This window comes from Sarcophilus harrisii, chromosome 3 (assembly GCF_902635505.1).
Source record: "Sarcophilus harrisii chromosome 3, mSarHar1.11, whole genome shotgun sequence".
Lineage (NCBI taxonomy): Eukaryota > Metazoa > Chordata > Mammalia > Dasyuromorphia > Dasyuridae > Sarcophilus > Sarcophilus harrisii.
Genome location: NC_045428.1, coordinates 114,424,151 through 114,441,575, shown reverse-complemented (window position 1 = coordinate 114,441,575; position 17,425 = coordinate 114,424,151). Strand labels below are relative to the sequence as shown.

The 17,425-nt window shown below is 34.1% G+C and overlaps 1 protein-coding gene across 2 annotated transcripts in view; it reads right to left on the bottom strand.

Annotated features, from left to right (window-relative positions):
• The window catches only part of PIBF1 (progesterone immunomodulatory binding factor 1), a 271,889-nt gene that overhangs the window by 41,123 nt on the left and 213,341 nt on the right, over nucleotides 1–17,425 (bottom strand). For both annotated transcript variants that reach the window (XM_031958465.1, XM_031958464.1), the window contains exon 16: nucleotides 10,982–11,066. In XM_031958465.1, the coding sequence (XP_031814325.1) occupies nucleotides 10,982–11,066 (85 nt within the window). The remainder of the gene's footprint in view (nucleotides 1–10,981; nucleotides 11,067–17,425) is intronic.

The window sequence follows — 17,425 nt, the reverse complement described above, 5'->3', positions numbered from 1 at the left end:
AGAAGACCATCTAGAAATTCCTTTAATTCTTTGAAGTTTAAGCAAAGAAAATCTGTACTGAAGAGGGCTAAGCAATACTGTTTAAACAACTGCAGTTAAAAATGAGCAAATGGAAAATCCCTGATTCCAAACTTGTTCATTTGTTATTTTTAAGAGACATCAAATTAAATGACCCCAATTCAACCAAATGATAAATAATTGTTCTTGAATTGTTATAGTAAATGAAAATTGCATCCATATATTATTCATATTAAGAGGAATATTCACCTTCAACAATCCTAGCATTAACTTCTTGGAAAAGATCCCTCTCTAATTCCCTATGTATAGCATATCTGCCATAGTCAAAGAGTAGGAAAAAATATTCAACAATACCTTTTTCCTTAGAATAAGGGGGAAGCCTGAGAAGGGGCAGTAGCAGGGGTCACCAGAGATCTTCATGGGTTGTATGGAAGTTTATATAGGCTTAAGAAAATACAGAAACATGGCTCCTTACAGACTTTACTATCTTCACATAAACCCTGTAGAAGATATGCTGTCATTTGTATATGGATAGTGTTTACTTTAACTTATATGTCTGAGAAGCAGACTAATTAGCTACTGTTTCACAGAAATGAAATATATGTAAAAAAATCTTTTATTATAATTTAATACTAAATATATAGCTTTTGCTCCTAGGAAATTTCTTTGAAAAAGAGGGGGAAAAAAAGAATTGCTTTTCTTTGGAATGCTTAACATATAGATGTTATGCTTTTGGTTCACTTAATATTATGGGTGAAATGAAAATCTCTTATGCCAAATGCCAGAAAATTAAGTGACTACTACCTCATCAAATAAGTTTCTAGCAAATATCATTTGTGCACTAGCAATCAATTTATTGGATATGTTTTATCTTGCTAGTACTTCATTTCCATGTCCAAACATATATTTCCCTAAATTATATTCAAAAATCCATATCTGTAAATTTAAAAAATATTCAAATTCATGAATAATCAGTTCTAATCAGGAACAAGAAAATGTCTAGGATGGAAGAATATAAAGAGGAGAGCTTAAAGTGTATGTAAGGATCCCCAAACACATACTAACTTAACTTAGACAACTAAGTATTAACATCATTTGTGTTTTATTGTGTTTTTGCACATTGTTAATATTTCCTAATTAAATTTTAATCTGACACTAGAATATAAATTTAACATTGATATTATCATAGATTCAAATTTTAAATAATGTTACATAAAAAGTATTTATGAATAGCTTCAGTTTCTTATATTTTATTTAAAAAATTAAAAACTAAAGAAGAGGGAGCCAAGATGGTGGAGAAGGCACATGCGCAGGCACATGCGACTTTCTAAGCTCCTTTCATTCCCCTCATAACCAACTATTTTATCCAGCCTCAGAAATAACTCTTCAGTGCTTAAATTCATGAAGTTCAGAAGCATACAACTTACCTGCTGAAGTCAATCTGGAAGATCGCCAGGAAAGGTTTGTCCTGAGGGGCCAGAAACAGACCAGCGCAGGCAGGGAGAGGCTAGTGTCCTGAGCAGACCAGGGGCGGGGGTGATCACTGTGGCTAGAGAAGTTATAGAGACCACTCTGCTATAGGCTAACTGTTCTGCCTTGATTACAAAACAGTAAACTGGCAGAGAAATTAAAGCCTGGAACAGAGGATACTCTAAAAAAACTCCAGAACCTAACACTGGCTGTAGCTACTCAAACCCGGAAGTGACTCAGGAGACTGAAACACAGCCCTGCAGCTACATCCTGAAGTTCGGGGCTTTTGCGGGGACAGCTACAAACCCACATGGCAGGGGGGCACAGCCTGGGCAGCCTCTAATCAGCACAGTGGGGGGCTCGGCCTGGGGCAATAGAACTTCCCCAACAGGACTGTGCTTCCCAGAGCGGAGACACTTCCGGTCTCTGCAGATCCATTCACTGCTCAACTGCTAATACCCACAGCCCCAGGGCGGGATTTGGCTTGGGATAGTGAAACTCTCACTGCTCAGTGTCTAGCCCCAGGGCAGTCATTATCTCACACAGCAGGGATTCTTTGCAGGGCACTTTTCCAGCTCTGCCCTCAGACCTGAGTTACTTCTGGGAGGGGAACTCTTTCCCAGAGCACTCCAGTACCTCCCTGCTTTTTGCAGCCCCCTAGCAGGACAGCTACCTGTCCATACACCTCTCACTGCTCTGCAGAGGAAGCTGGCCTCCTGGCCCTAAAGGCAGACCCTAAAGGCTTTAACAAAATGAGTAAGAAAATCAAAAGGACAATTGATAGTTTCTACTCTGAAAGAGAACAGCTTTTCAACCCTGAAGAGACTAATAGCAGACAGTCTCCAGACAATTGTTGGTCCCCAATACAAAAGGCTCTCCTAGAAGAGACTATTAAAAACCTTAAAGAGAACTAGAAAAAATGGGAAAGGAAAGAGAAGCTATGCAAGAAGTACAGAAAAGACATATAACTCACTAAAGAAAAAATTTGACAAAGTGGAAAAGAAAACAACTCCCTGAAATGTGAACTGGAAAAGGTAAAAACTCCCAAAAGTGCAGGAAACAGAATTTGTGAATTGGAGAAAGAAAATAACTCACTAAAAAAAAAAAAAAAAAATTAGTGAAATGGAAAAAAATTCCATAAAGCAAAATGACTCATTTAAAAACTCAATCGGACATATACAAAAAGAAGTAAAAAAGCTAATGAAATAACATGCTAAAAATCAGAACTGAACAAATAGAAATGACTGACTCATTGAGACAGGAAGAATCAGTCAAGCAAAACCAAAAAAATGAAAGATTGGAAAAAAATGTCAAATATTTACTTGAAAAAACAACGGACCTGGAAAATAGATCAAGGAGAGAAAACCTAAGGTCATCAAAAATATTATGAAAAAAAGAGCCTAGATACTATTTTACAGGGTATAAAGAACTGCCCAAGTAATAGAACCGGAAGGTAAAATAGGCGTGGAAAGAATCCATCGAACACCTTCTGAAAAGACCTAAAATAAGACTCGAGGAATATTGTGGCCAAACTTCAGAATTTTCAGATTAAAGAAAAAATTCTACAAGCATCTAGGAAAAAACAGTTCAAGTACCAAGATGCCACAATAAGGGTCACACAAGATCTGGCTGCCTCAACATTAAAGGATCGAAGGGCCTCCATTTGATATTCCGAAAGGCAAAAGAACTTGGAATGCAGCCAAGAATAAACTACCCAGCTAAGCTGAGCATTTTTTCCCATGGAAGAAGATGGACATTTAATGAAACAGAGCCATTCCATCTATTTCTAAAGAAAAAACCAGACTTAAACAAAAAATCTGATCTCCAACAACAGGACTCAAGACAAGTAGAAAAAGGTAAAAGGAACTCTTGAGAACTGTATTTCTGTTGTGGATATACATAAAAATCACATGTATAATTTGATTTTTGATATGCATAAAAAGGGAGTAGAAATGGAAAGGGGATAGTGTCAGAAAAAGGGGAAAGGGGAGATAAAAAGAGGGAAACTTCATGCGTCAATGAGGCAAAGGAAACCTATCATATCTGAGGGAACTTAGAGAGGGGGAGGAACATTGTGCGAATCTTACTCTCATCAGAGTTGGCTCAAAAAGGAAATAACTGACACATTAGTTTTTACAGAGAATCTTCTCTCACCTCATTAAAAAGTGGGAGAGGAAAAGTGAAAAGGAAAAAGAATAATAAGGGAAGGGTACAAGAAAGGGGAAGGGATTCAAAGGGAGAAGGGAGGGATATTAAAGAGGGAGAGCTGGGTGATGCAAGTGGGACCAGTAAGTTTAATACTAAGGAAGTGGGGAAGGAAAGCAAGAAAAAGAAAAGCATAATCTGGGGATATTAGGATGGCAGGAAATACAGAATTAGTAATCTTAACTGTAAATGTGAATGGGATGAACTCCCCCATAAAGAGGAGGTGGATAGCAGACTGGATCAAAAGTCAGAACCCTACAATATGTTGTTACAAAACACATTTAAAACAGGGAGATACATACAGAGTAAAGGTAAAAGGCTGGAGCAGAATCTATTATGCTTCAGGTGTAGTCAAAAAAGCAGAGGTAGCCATCCTTATCTCAGATCAAGTAAAAGCAAAAATTGATCTAATTAAAAGAGATAAGGAAGGAAACTATATCTTGCTAAAAGGTACTATAGACAACGAAGCAATATCAGTATTAAACATATATGCACCAAGTGGTATAGCATCTAACTTCCTAAAGGAGAAGTTAAGAGAGTTACGAGAAGAAATAGACAGCAAAACTATAATAGCAGGAGACCTCAATCTTGCACTCTTAGATTTAGATAAATCAAATCACAAAACAAATAAGAAAGAAATTAAAGAGGTAAATAGAATATTAGAAAGACTAGGTATGATAGATCTCTGGAGAAAACTGAATGGTGATAGAAAGGAGTATACTTTCTTCTCAGCAGCTCATGGAACCTACACAAAAATTGACCATATGTTACGACATAAAGACCTCAAAATTAAATGCAGGAAGGCAGAAATAGTAAATGCTTTCTTTTCAGATCACAATGCAATAAAACTACATTCAACAAAACGTTAGGTGTAAATAAATCAAAAAGTAATTGGAAACTAAATAATCTCATCTTAAAGAATGATTGGGTGAAACAGCAAATTATAGACACAATTAATAACTTCACTCAAGATAATGACAAATTTGTGGGATGCAGCCAAAGCGGTAATAAGGGGAAACTTTATATCCTTAGAGGCTTACTTGAACAAAATAGAGAAAGAGAAGGTCAATGAATTGGGCTTGCAACTTAAAAAGCTAGAAAAAGACCAAATTAAAAACCCCCAATCAATTAACTAAACTTGAAATTCTAAAATTAAAAGAAGAAATTAATAATATTGAAACTAAAAAAACTATTGAACTAATAAATAAAACTAAGAGTTGGTTTTATGAAAAAACCAATAAAATTGATAAACCTTTGGTAAATCTGATTAGAAAAAGGAGGGAGGAAAACGAAATTAGTACTCTTAAAAATGAAAAGGGAGAACTTTCCATCAATAAAGAGGAAATTAGAGAAATAATAAAGAGTTATTTTGCTCAACTTTATGCCAATAAATTTGATAACCTAAGTGAAATGGATGACTACCTCCAAAATATAGACTTCCAGACTAACAGAGGAGGAAGTAAATTGCTTGAATAGTCCCATTTCAGAAAAAGAAATAGAACAGGCAATTAAACAACTCCCTAAGAAAAAATCCCCAGGACCAGATGGATTTACATGTGAATTCTACCAAACATTTAAAGAACAATTGGCCACAATGCTATATAAATTATTTGATAAAATAGTGAATGAAGGAGTCCTACCAAATTCCTTCTATGACACAGACATAGTACTGATGGTACTGATACCTAAACCAGGTAGGTTGAAAACAGAGAAAGAAAACTATAGACCAATCTCCCTAATGAATATTGATGCTAAAATCTTAAATAAAATATTAGCAAAAAGACTACAGAAAATCATCCCCAGGATATTTCACCATGATCAAGTAGGATTTATACCAGGAATGCTGGTTCAATATTAGGAAAACTATCAGCATAATTGGTCATATTAATAACCAAACTAACAAAAACCATATGATCATCTCAATAGATGCAGAAAAAGCATTTGATAAAATCCAACATCCATTCCTATTAAAAACACTTGAGAGTATAGGAATAAATGGACTTTTCCTTAAAATAATCAGTAGCATCTATTTAAAACCAGCAGTAAGCATCATATGTAATGGAGACAAACTGCAACCATTCCCAATAAGATCAGGAGTGAAACAAGGTTGCCCACTATCACCGTTACTATTTAATATTGTATTAGAAATGCTAGCTATGGCAATAAGAGCTGAGAAAGATATTAAAGGAATAAGAATAGGCAATGAGGAAACTAAATTATCACTCTTTGCCGATGATATGATGGTATACTTAGAGAACCCCAGAGATTCTACTAAAAAGTTATTGGAAATAATCCACAATTTTAGCAAAGTTTCTGGTTATAAAATAAACCCACATAAGTCATCAGCATTCTTATATATCACTAACAAAATCCAACAGTCAGAGTTACAAAGAGAAATCCCATTTAAAGTAACTACTAATAGTATAAAATATTTAGGAATCTATCTGCCAAGGGAAAAATCAGAAACTTTATGAGCAAAACTACAAAACACTTTCCACACAAATTAAATTTGAGCTAACTAACTGGAAAAATATTAAATGTTCTTGGATTGGGCGAGCAAATATAATAAAGATGACAATACTACCTAAACTAATCTATTTATTTAGCACTATACCAATCAGACTTCCCAAAAACTATTTCGATGACCTAGAAAAAATAACAACAAAGTTCATATGGAAAAACAAAAGGTCAAGAATTTCAAGGGAATTAATGGAAAAAAAATCAAATGAAGGTGGCCTAGCTGTACCGGATCTAAAATTATAAGGCAGTGGTTACTAAAACTATCTGGTATTGGCTAAGAAATAGACTAGTTGATCAATGGAATAGGTTAGGTTCAAAGGACAAAACAGCCAATAACTTTAATTATCTAGTGTTTGACAAACCCAAAGACCCCAGTTTTTGGGATAAGAATGCATTATTTGACAAACATAGCTGGGAAAATTGGAAATTAGTATGGCAGAAACTAGGCATTTACCCACACTTAACACCGTACACCAAGATAAGGTCAAAATGGGTTCATGATCTAGGCATAAAGAATGAGACCATAAATAAATTGGAAGAGCATAGGATAGTTTACCTCTCAGACCTGTGGAAGAGGAAGGAATTTATGACCAAAAGAAGAACTAGAGATCACTTGACTACAAAATTGAAAATTTTGATTATATCAAATTGAAAAGTTTTTGTACAAACAAAACTAATGCAGGCAAGATTAGAAGGGAAACAATAAACTGGGAAAACATTTTTACAGTCAAAGGTTCTGATAAAGGACTATTTCCAAAATATATAGAGAATTGACTCTAATTTATAAGAAATCAAGCCATTCTCCAATTGATAAATGGTCAAAGGATATGAACAGACAATTTTCAGATGATGAAATTAAAACTATTACTACTCATATGAAAGAGTGTTCCAAATCACTATTGATCAGAGAAATGCAAATTAAGACAACTCTGAGATACCACTATACACCTGTCAGATTGGCCATAATGACAGGGAAAGATAATGCAGAATGTTGGAGGGGATGTGGGAAAACAGGGACACTGATACATTGTTGGTGGAATTGTGAATACATCCAGCCATTCTGGAGAGCAATTTGGAACTATGCCCAAAAAGTTATCAAACTGTGCATACCCTTTGATCCAGCAGTGTCTCTATACCCCAAAGAGATACTAAAAAAGGGAAAGGGACTTGTATGTGCCAAAATGTTTGTGGCAGCCCTGTTTGTAGTGGCTAGAAGCTGGAAAATGAATGGATGCCCATCAACTGGAGAATGGTTGAGTAAATTGTGGTATATGAATGTTATGGATATTATTGTTCTGTAAGAAATGACCAGCAGGACAAATACAGAGAGGATTGGCGAGACTTACATGAACTGATGCTGAGCGAAATGAGCAGAACCAGGAAATCATTATATACCTCAACAATGATACTGTATGAGGATGTATTCTGATGGAAGTGGATTTCTTCAACAAAGACAAGATCTAACTTAGTTTCAATTAATCATGGATGGACAGAAGCAGCTACACCCAAAGAAAGAACACTAGGAAATGAATGTAAACTGCTTGCATTTTTGTTCTTCTTCCCGGGTTATTTATACCTTCTAAATCCAATTCTCCCTGAGCAAAAGAAAACTGTTTGGTTCTGCACACATATATTGTATCCAAGATCTACTGTAATCTATTTAACATGTATAGGACTGCTTGCCATCTTGGGGAGAGGGTGGAGGGAGGGAGGGGAAAAATCGGAACAGAAGTGAGTGGAAAGGATAATGTTGTAAAAAATTACCCTGGCATGAGTTCTGTCAATAAAAAGTTATTTAATAAAAAAAAAAAGAAAAAAAATTAAAAACTATTATTTCATCTTCCTTCAAAACTGTTCTAAGAGTAGATATATCTGCTTTGCTACATAAACAAAGTACCAAAACTCAAAAGGATGAAAGTAGTTACTTAGCATTCAGAGTCCCAGAAAATCAGTGATAATAAAAGTGGTTGATGAGCCTGGAAATTAAAGCTGTTCAGGATAAAAGGGATTCTGAATTTTATTATATTTTTTTGAGTCATGAACCCTTCTGACAATTTGGTGAAACCTACAAATCCCTTCTTGGAAAAAAATTGTTTTAAAAACACATAAACTGAAATAAAGAGAATTACAAAGAAAACCAATTATACGTAGTTATATTCCAAGTTCAAGAATTCCTTAAAATCTTAACTATGAACCCTAGGTTAAGAACCCTTAATACAGAGAAACCTACCTCCCAACCCTCACCCCAGCACAGCAGCTATATTTTAGCAATCACTTTCAAGGAAGAAATGGGAGGAATCTTAGTTCAAGGATACAATATTTTTCCTTAGACTAGTAAATCATTCCCTCATCTTCTGCCCTAGGATATTTTACCCCACAGGCTATTTCTAAGACCAGGAACTGTTCTCACTTTTTAACTCACTGTACAGTCTCTCTGAGCTCCTCAAGATATTTTCACACTTCCTAGAAATGTGAGCTTTAGCAATAATAGAAGAAAAAGAAATGAAGAAATTAGAATAGGTAATGAGAAAACAAAATTATCACTTCAGATAATATAAAATATTTGGGAGTCTAAATGTCAAGTCAAAGCCAGGGACTATTTGAACACAATTACAAAACACTTTTTACACAATTAAAGTTATATCTAAACAATTGGAAGAATATAAAATGCTCATGAGTAGGCCAAATTAATATAATAATGATGACAATTTTACCTAAATTAACCTACTTATTCAGTGCTGTATCAATCAAACTGCCAAGAAATTACTATGTAGAATTAGAAAAAATAACAAAATTCATTTGGTAGAACAAAAGGTCAAGAATTTCAAGGAAATTATTAAAAAAAAAAAAAAAAAGCAGCAAAGCAAGGTGGCCTAGCTGTACCAGACCTGAAATTATATTATAAGGTGGCCATCATCAAAACCATTTAGTACTAGCTAAAAAATAGAGTATTGGATCTGTGGAATAGGTTAGGTTCACAAGACACAATAGTCAATGAATACAGTAATAATCTAGTGTTTGATAAACCCAAAGACTTCAGCTTTTGGGATAAGAACTCATTATTTGACAAAAGTTTCTGGGAAAACTGGAAAATAGTCTGCCAAAAACTAGCATTGACCAATATCTCACACCCTATATACCAAGATACAGTTGAAATGGGTTCATGATTTACATATAGAGGGTGATATCATAAGCAAATTAGGAGAACAAGGGATAGTTTACCTCTCAGATCTATAAAAAGGGAGGAATGTATAGCCAAAGAAGAACTAGAGAACATCATAAAATGCAAAATAAATAATTTTGCTTATATCAAATTAAAAAGGTTTTATACAAACAAAACCAATGCAACCATTGGAAGAGAAACAAAGCTGGAAAAAGTTTTTAACATCCAATGTTTCTGCTAAAGGCTTCATTTCTAAAATAAATAATTGCCTCAAATTTATAAGAATACAAGCCATTTCCCAACTGATAAATGATCAAAGGATATAAACAACTTTCAGATGATGAAATTAAAGTCATTTCTAGCTATATAAAAAAATGCTCTAAATCACTATTGATTAGAGAAATGTAAATTAAGATATATTTGAAGATACCATTTCACACCTCTCAGATTGGCTGAAAAGATAATGAGTAATGTTGGAGGGCAACTAAGGCATTATTGGTAAGAATTAATCCAACCATTGTGGAGAGCAATTTGGAACTGTGCCCAAAGGGTTATCCTTTCATCCAGTAGTGTCTCTACTGGGTCTATATTTAAAAAAAAAAACAACTCAAAAAAGGGAAAAGGACACACATGCATAAAAATGTTTGGAGCTGCCCTTTTCGCAGTGCCAAGGAACTGGAAATTGACTGAATGCTCATCAATTAGGGAATGACTAATAAGTAACGGTATAAGAATATAATAGAATGAATGATGAGCAGACTGATTTCAGAAAAGCCTGGAAAGACTTGCATGAACTGATGCTAAGGGAGGTGAGTAGAACCAGGAGAACATTGTACATACCAACAAGATTATGTGATGATTAAGTGTGATGGACTTGGTTCTTTTCAACAATGGGTAATTCAAGGCAATTCCAATAGATTTGTGATGGAAAGAACCATCTGTATCCTGAGAAAGAACTATGGAGAGAATATAGCATAGTATTTTCATTTTGTTGTTATTGATAATGTTTGTTTGCTTGTTTTTTTCCTTGTGTTTTTTCCCTTTTACCTTTTGATCTGATTTTTCTTGTATAGCATGATGAATATGTAAGTATATTCAGAAGAATTGAATATATTTAATACTGGATTGCTTGCTATCTGTGGGAGGAGGTGGGGGGAAAGAAAGAGAAAAATTTGGAATTCAATATTTTGCAAAGGTATTGAATGTTGAAAACTATCATTGCAGGTATTTGGAAAAATAAAAAAAAAAAACTTTAAAAAAAAGGTATTTCCACACTTCCAGAACAATCTCTGTTTCTTTCCAAGACCTGGTACACCTACTTTAGACCAGGAGCAACCATCACCAGGCATGACATCTGCTGAACAATTCTGTAATTCACTTCTTTTCATTTTGTGGTGATATTATTGTAAAATCCGATAAGCATTCTGCAGATAGATTAGGATGAAAAACACTCCTATTTGTTCAAGTCTAAAAACAGATTCTGGACTTGTTCTATGAATAAGGATATTAAGAGATAGGAATAGGTTTCAGAAATACCAATGAAAATCCACTAACAATTGTTTGAAAAAAGGATAAAAATAATGAAAAAAGGGAGAGAAATATTACCTCACGGTGACTTAGAAGTTGTTCCAAATCTGCTGCCATTTGATTCTTAATTTGTACCAAGGCTGTCTTTTCTTTATGCAAATTACTGAAAGAAAAAGAATATTCAATAATCCTCTACAATCTACAATGAAAACAACAAATCTGGAAAATATAAAGGCAATGATCCTTTCTTTACCCCTCACATTATAGTTATGGTAGACTACAGACTTTATCAATAAAATAAACTAACATAAAAATTATAAATCAGATAATTTTATTTAAATAAACTTTATTTTACATTTACAATTATGATTATCTTACATTTATAATTATGATAGACCATCTAATTGATGCACAAATTAATTTAACAAATGTATTAGTGTTGAGGTCCTGGGTAACTAGTTTGGGCTAGTAGAGAAAGCTTGAAGTATTAAAGGGCATTGATGAGGATCAGCTCAGCCTTCAAATCTTACCCCTGTGGAGGTCTTGAGAAACCCCATTTTACTGTATCCAGTCAGAAAGCCAAATTATGATATCAAACCCCTGACATTAAATTAAGGACTAAAGGAAGTTTTAAGAAAAAAATCTGTTCTTTCTAAAACTTCTCTTCCCTGTACCTTGCTATTAAGAAAAGTGATGATATAATTGCTCACTTTACTAAATGTTTCTGGTAATCTGAATTTTGCTTCAATGACAAAGAGACTAGGTTAGTTAGAGATAAATACAAATTCGAATTAAAGCAGAAAGCCAAACCTCTGTGCAATATATAGAAATTTTCCAAAGCAGGGATCCTGAGAAAATGTGATTTTACTTCTAACGCATTTTTAAATATAAACCCCATGCAATAAAGCAGAAAATGAGGGAGTCACAGGGAACTAAAGGGCCATTGTATTGCTCACAGCCTAACAATGTTGAAATAAGATGTGGCTGATTAAATTTCCAAGACAAAGGGGAAAGAAAGGAAAGGAAGGTAAAAATAATCAGCAACCAGTCTACAATTTGACTGGTAATCTCCACTTTTTTTTCATCTCCATTTTTTACATTTATGGTTATATTTACTACTCAATGCATTGGCTATAATACACACCTACACACATACACATATAGTTACAAAAATATGGAAAATTTATTTAGTGGTATTGAACTTACTCTGAGGATAAAGAAAAAATTGAGTAGACTCAGAAATATAAGTGATAGAGCCTATGCCAGTGATCTTATTGATATAGAGAACTCTCAGTTAAAAAGAGTTGGTTCTTTCATTGTAATTTATAGACCTAGAAAGTTGGTTACTACATTAAAAAGTCAGGGTTCCACAAATATATATATATATGTATATGTATGCTAAAGGCAAGTTTTGAAGTCTTCTTTGCTCCAAGGTCAGCCTTGACATACACAACAAAAACTATGTAATTGAAATTGTTTTTGTTTTGTTTTGTTTTAAGGAAAACAAAAACATAAAAAAGAACAAGAATCAGAATCATGACAAACCATACATTCCTAGTTCTGATTTTAGAATGTTTACAAGCATTTATTTCATTAAGATGTATAATTTAGGATAGTTATGTTTTTATTTTTGTATTTCTTCTGAATGCATTGTACCATCTCATTTTCCCTAAAAACATTTTCCTTACTGTTTTTAGATAAAGAATTGGAAGGTGAATTAGGATCAGTTATTTGTCTAAATTCTTATAAATTTATTGGTAGAACTATCCAATCCAAAGTTCCCAATTTTCAGTTCAATCTTTTCTTTACTAGTTTATATCATTTTATTTATGTTACCTTTGTATTTGATGGCTTTTTCAAATCCATTTGATTCCCTTTACTGTAACTTCATATTCAGCAAACAATCTACTTTATTTAAATTTGTTTTCTACATCAGTATCCCTGAGTAATGACATTTTTAAATTTAAAGTATCAGTATTTATACATTTAAATGTGTTGTCCCTTTAAAGTATTCTCCTTGAGTGGCTATATATTTATTTCAACAATGTTGATGCTGATGAAAACATTTTGAGATTCCTAAAGCCATTGGTATACTCTTTTTTTTTTATTATAGCTTTTTATTTACAAGACATATGCATGGGTAATTTTTCAGCATTGATCCTTGCAAAATCTTCAGTTCCAACTCCCCCCCCCCCCAGATGACAAGTAGACTGCCATTGGTATATTTGAGGATTTTGAAAATCCTCAACAATGGTAAATGTTCACAATATCTTGAGGTTGTAAGGGATGCAAGAGATTATATGGAAAGAATAACCTGGAGTTGAAAGGGAATCTTTTCTATAATATCACTAGCAAATGATTATCTTTCTTTGGTATAAAGAACTCCTCAGACAGCCCAATCCATTTTAATTAGCTTAGGAATAATTAGGAAATTTTTCCTATCCTAAATCTGTTTCTTTGTAAATTCCAACCATTATTCTTCAATTTTTCCATAGGAACCAAACAGAATCAAGAAGATAATTCTGACAGTCCTTCAAAGACTTAATGCCTGCTATTATATACTTCTTCCTCCAAATTTACTCCGTTCCTAGTTACTGTTCCTATTTCTTCAATTGAGTCTCAAAAAGCAGCAAGATCATTATTTTGTTGTTTTCCTTTGCTTTCTCTCTATTTGTCAAAGTTTTTCCTAGAAGTCTAGTGCCTAGAATTGAACACACTGCTCCATATGTTGGTCTGATCAGAAAGTGAATATTGGTTCTCTCCCTGTCCATATTCTGGAAACTTAGCTTCTTTTAATGTAATCTAGGGGATTATTAACTTTTTTAAAAGGCATGTTGCATTGCTGACATGTTGAATTTCCAGCACTTAGTATAGTGCCTATCACATAGTAATAATACTAGTAACATATAATAAAAAACGAATCAATTGATGAACAAGCATTTGTTATTCTCTTAGCATGTTCTAACCACTGTGCTAATCATTAGGAATTATTACAATTAGAGCATAGTCCCTGTTCTCAAAAACATTACCTTTCTTTCAAATAATTAAATATGATATATAGAATGTAATTAAAAAGTAATAAGAAGTAAAGTTAAGTAAAGAAGTAAAGAACCTTTCAAAGGAAGGTATGATCTGAATGAATCTTGAGGGAAGCTGGAGTCAGAATTAAGAAGCACAGCATTCACATGGAAGACAGCCAGTTCAAATGCAGAGAGTTCAGAGATGATGCATCATTCATGAGGAGAAACAAGCAGGCTGCTTGTAGTAGGGTCACAGATTAAGGGGACAGCAGTAAAGTGTAAGCAAGAGAAAAAAGGAGATTCAGATGAAACCTTGGTTGATACTGGGCAGATTCTGAATGGAGATCCATCAAGAGAGTCAAAACAAAAAACAAAAAACAAAAACAAAAACAAACAAACAAACAAAAAAACAGAATACTGATATGAAAATTAGAAGAGTAGTGTCAAGAAAACCTGATTGACAGTGCCAAAGGCTGTAGCTATATCAAAAATGAGGATCAAAACAAAGGTCATTAAATTTTATCACAGATAACTTTGGAGAGCACGCTTTCAGTTGCATATGAATTTGGAAGCTGGACTGCAGAGGGTTGAGAAGGCTGTTTACAATTAGTGTTCCATATATTTCTTTTCTGTTCACTTCCTTAACTCTATAGTCATGGACCCTTTACCTGAAACTCTCACCAACCCACCCCAGTTACTAATGATCTTTTAATTGCAAAATCCAATGGACTTTTAAAAATCCTTATCCTTCTTAATCATCTTCTCCTTGATACTCTCTTCTCTCTAGGTTTTCATCATTCTGGATTTTTATCCACGTTGTGCCTACTAATTGTGAATATTCCCTAGGGTTCTGTTCTGGGTTCTCTTCCTCTTCAGACTTTTTTGCTTGATAATCTCATCAGCTCTCATGGATTCAGTAATCATTTGATTCTTAGATTTATTTATACAGATCTGACCTCCTTCCTGATCTTTAGATTCACATCTCCAATTGCCTATTGGACATCCCTCAGAAAATCTGAACTAACATGTCTGAGACTGAATTCATTCCTTTTTTCCCCAAACCACCCCTTTTCCAAACCTTCCTATCACTGTCAAAGATACTACCATCCTCTCAATCACTCATGTGAATAACCTGAGTCTTATCCTGTACTCCTCCTTCATTCTCTCTCTCACTCCACACATCTTAACATCTTAAAATTTTTTTTTTAATTTCCAAAATCAAACAAGCACTTCCATAATATAATAAAAAAAATGATTGCATATGAAATTGTAAATTCATTATGTACAATTTGTTATTCTTTGTAAACAACACATATGTAAATTTCCTTCACTCTCCTTTTTATTATTTTCTATCTTCCCACCTCAGAGATAGCTAACATAAGACACAAATAGGTATATCTATACTTGTAAAATTAATCTATATATACTTTTATCAGTTCTTTCTATGGATGCAGACTGTATCTTTCTTCATATGTCCTTTATAGTGAAATTGCATATTTATAATTGTCAAAATGACATCTACTCAAAGCCATTCTTCAAATAATACCGAGATTTTTTTAATACAATGTTTTCTTGGTTCTTTCTGCTCCTTTCGCTCTTCATTTTTTCATGCAAATCTTTCCATGTTTTTCTAAGATCACTGAGCTCATCATTTCTTAAAGCACAGTAATATTCCATGACAATCATATGCTACAACTTGTTTAGTCATTCCTCAATTAATGAGCAGTCCTACAATTTATAGTTTTTTGCTACCACAAAGACGATAATACATTCCAAGTTCTTCAAATTTTCTTGCAATATCTCTCTTATATCCAGGTCATGTATCCATTTTGACCTTATCTTTATAAATGGTGTAAGATATTAGTCTATGGTCCAATTTCTGCTACACTTCCAATTTTCTTAACAATTTTTACCAAATAATGAATTCTTACCCCCCCAAGTCTTAAATCTTTACTCTTGTTAAATACAAAGTTATTATATTTATTTGCTACTGTGTGTGTCCCCTTCTTTCTGACGCTGTAATCACCTGGTACAGGCCCTCATTACGTCATACCTGGACTATTCTAATGGCCTTTTGGTTAGTCTATCAGCCTCAATAGTTACCTATTCCAGTCCATTTTTTACTCAGTTGTCAAAATGATCTTCCTAAAGCACCAGTTTGATCATTTCATCTTCCCTCCCTGCCCTAAAGTAACTCCATTGGTTCTCTATTATTGGTTCTCTAGGATCAAAGATAAAACTACATGTTTGGTTTTTAAAACCCTTCATTACCTGAGCCCTTTCTATCTTCCTAGACTCACCTTATTCCCCTCCATGTATTTTATGATCCAGCCCACATCAGCTTCCTCACTGTGCCATATCCACTACACTGTGGTATTTTCACTCTAGGTGAACTCTAGATATTTTCACTTATTGCTCCCCTCAATCCCTCTTTTCCTTGCAACTTTTCCCTTCTCATCTTTGTTTCCTGGTTAAGTTCCACTTTCTGCAAGAAGCCTTCCTAGTCCTTGTTTGGTTTAGCTTAGTGACTTCCAATATATCATATAGATAGATAGATATACATATATCTAAGTATCTTGCTTGTACATCATTGTTTGCAATTTTTCTCATTAGAATATGAGTTCCCTGTAAGTAGGGGCTGATCCAAGTATTCATATTTGATTTGAGATAACAGGGAGCCAATGAGCTTGTTGAATGGGGGGGGGGGTTGACCTCTGTTCTAGGAAGACCAATTTGGGATGGAGTGGAAAACAGACTAACATAATTCAAATGTGAGGTGATAGGGACGTTTACACTAGATTGGTTGAAATGTCAGAGGAGAGGAAGTATATATAAGAGATTCTGTGAAAGTGGAATTGATAGTACTTTTACAACTGATTAGATATGTAAGATATGAGAGAGTGAGGAGTCAAGGATGATACCTAGGTTACTCATATGAAAGGATAGTTCCATCCTTGACAGTAATAGAAAGTTAGGAAGAAAAAAGGGAAATTAGAAAGAGAAAGGTAATAAATTCAGTTTTTGACATGTGGATATATGCTTATGGGACATCTGATTTTATATGTCTAATAGGTCCTTGGAGAAGTTGAGAGGTTAGGACTAGACAAGTAGATCTGAGAGTCAACTTCATAGACATGATAATTAAATCTATGGGAAATGAAATCACCAAGTGAAAGAATCTACAGGGAGAAGGGAAAGAGAACCCAAGACAGAGCCTTATGGTAAGTGCCTTACATGGTTAGTGCCCAGGATTTGGATGAAGACTCAGTAAAGAAGAAGGAGCACTAATCAGATAGGCAGGAATAGAACCAGGACAAGAGAGAAAATAGTATTAAGGAAAAGAATGTGATTGACAGTGTCAGAGGAGGAAGAGGGCTCCAGAAATAGGAGGACTGTGAAAAGGCCACCAGATCTGGTAATTAAGAGATTATCTAGAACTCTAAAGAAGATAGCTTCAGTTGAATGAGGTAGCTAGAAGCTAGACTGCAAAGTTAAGAAAGAT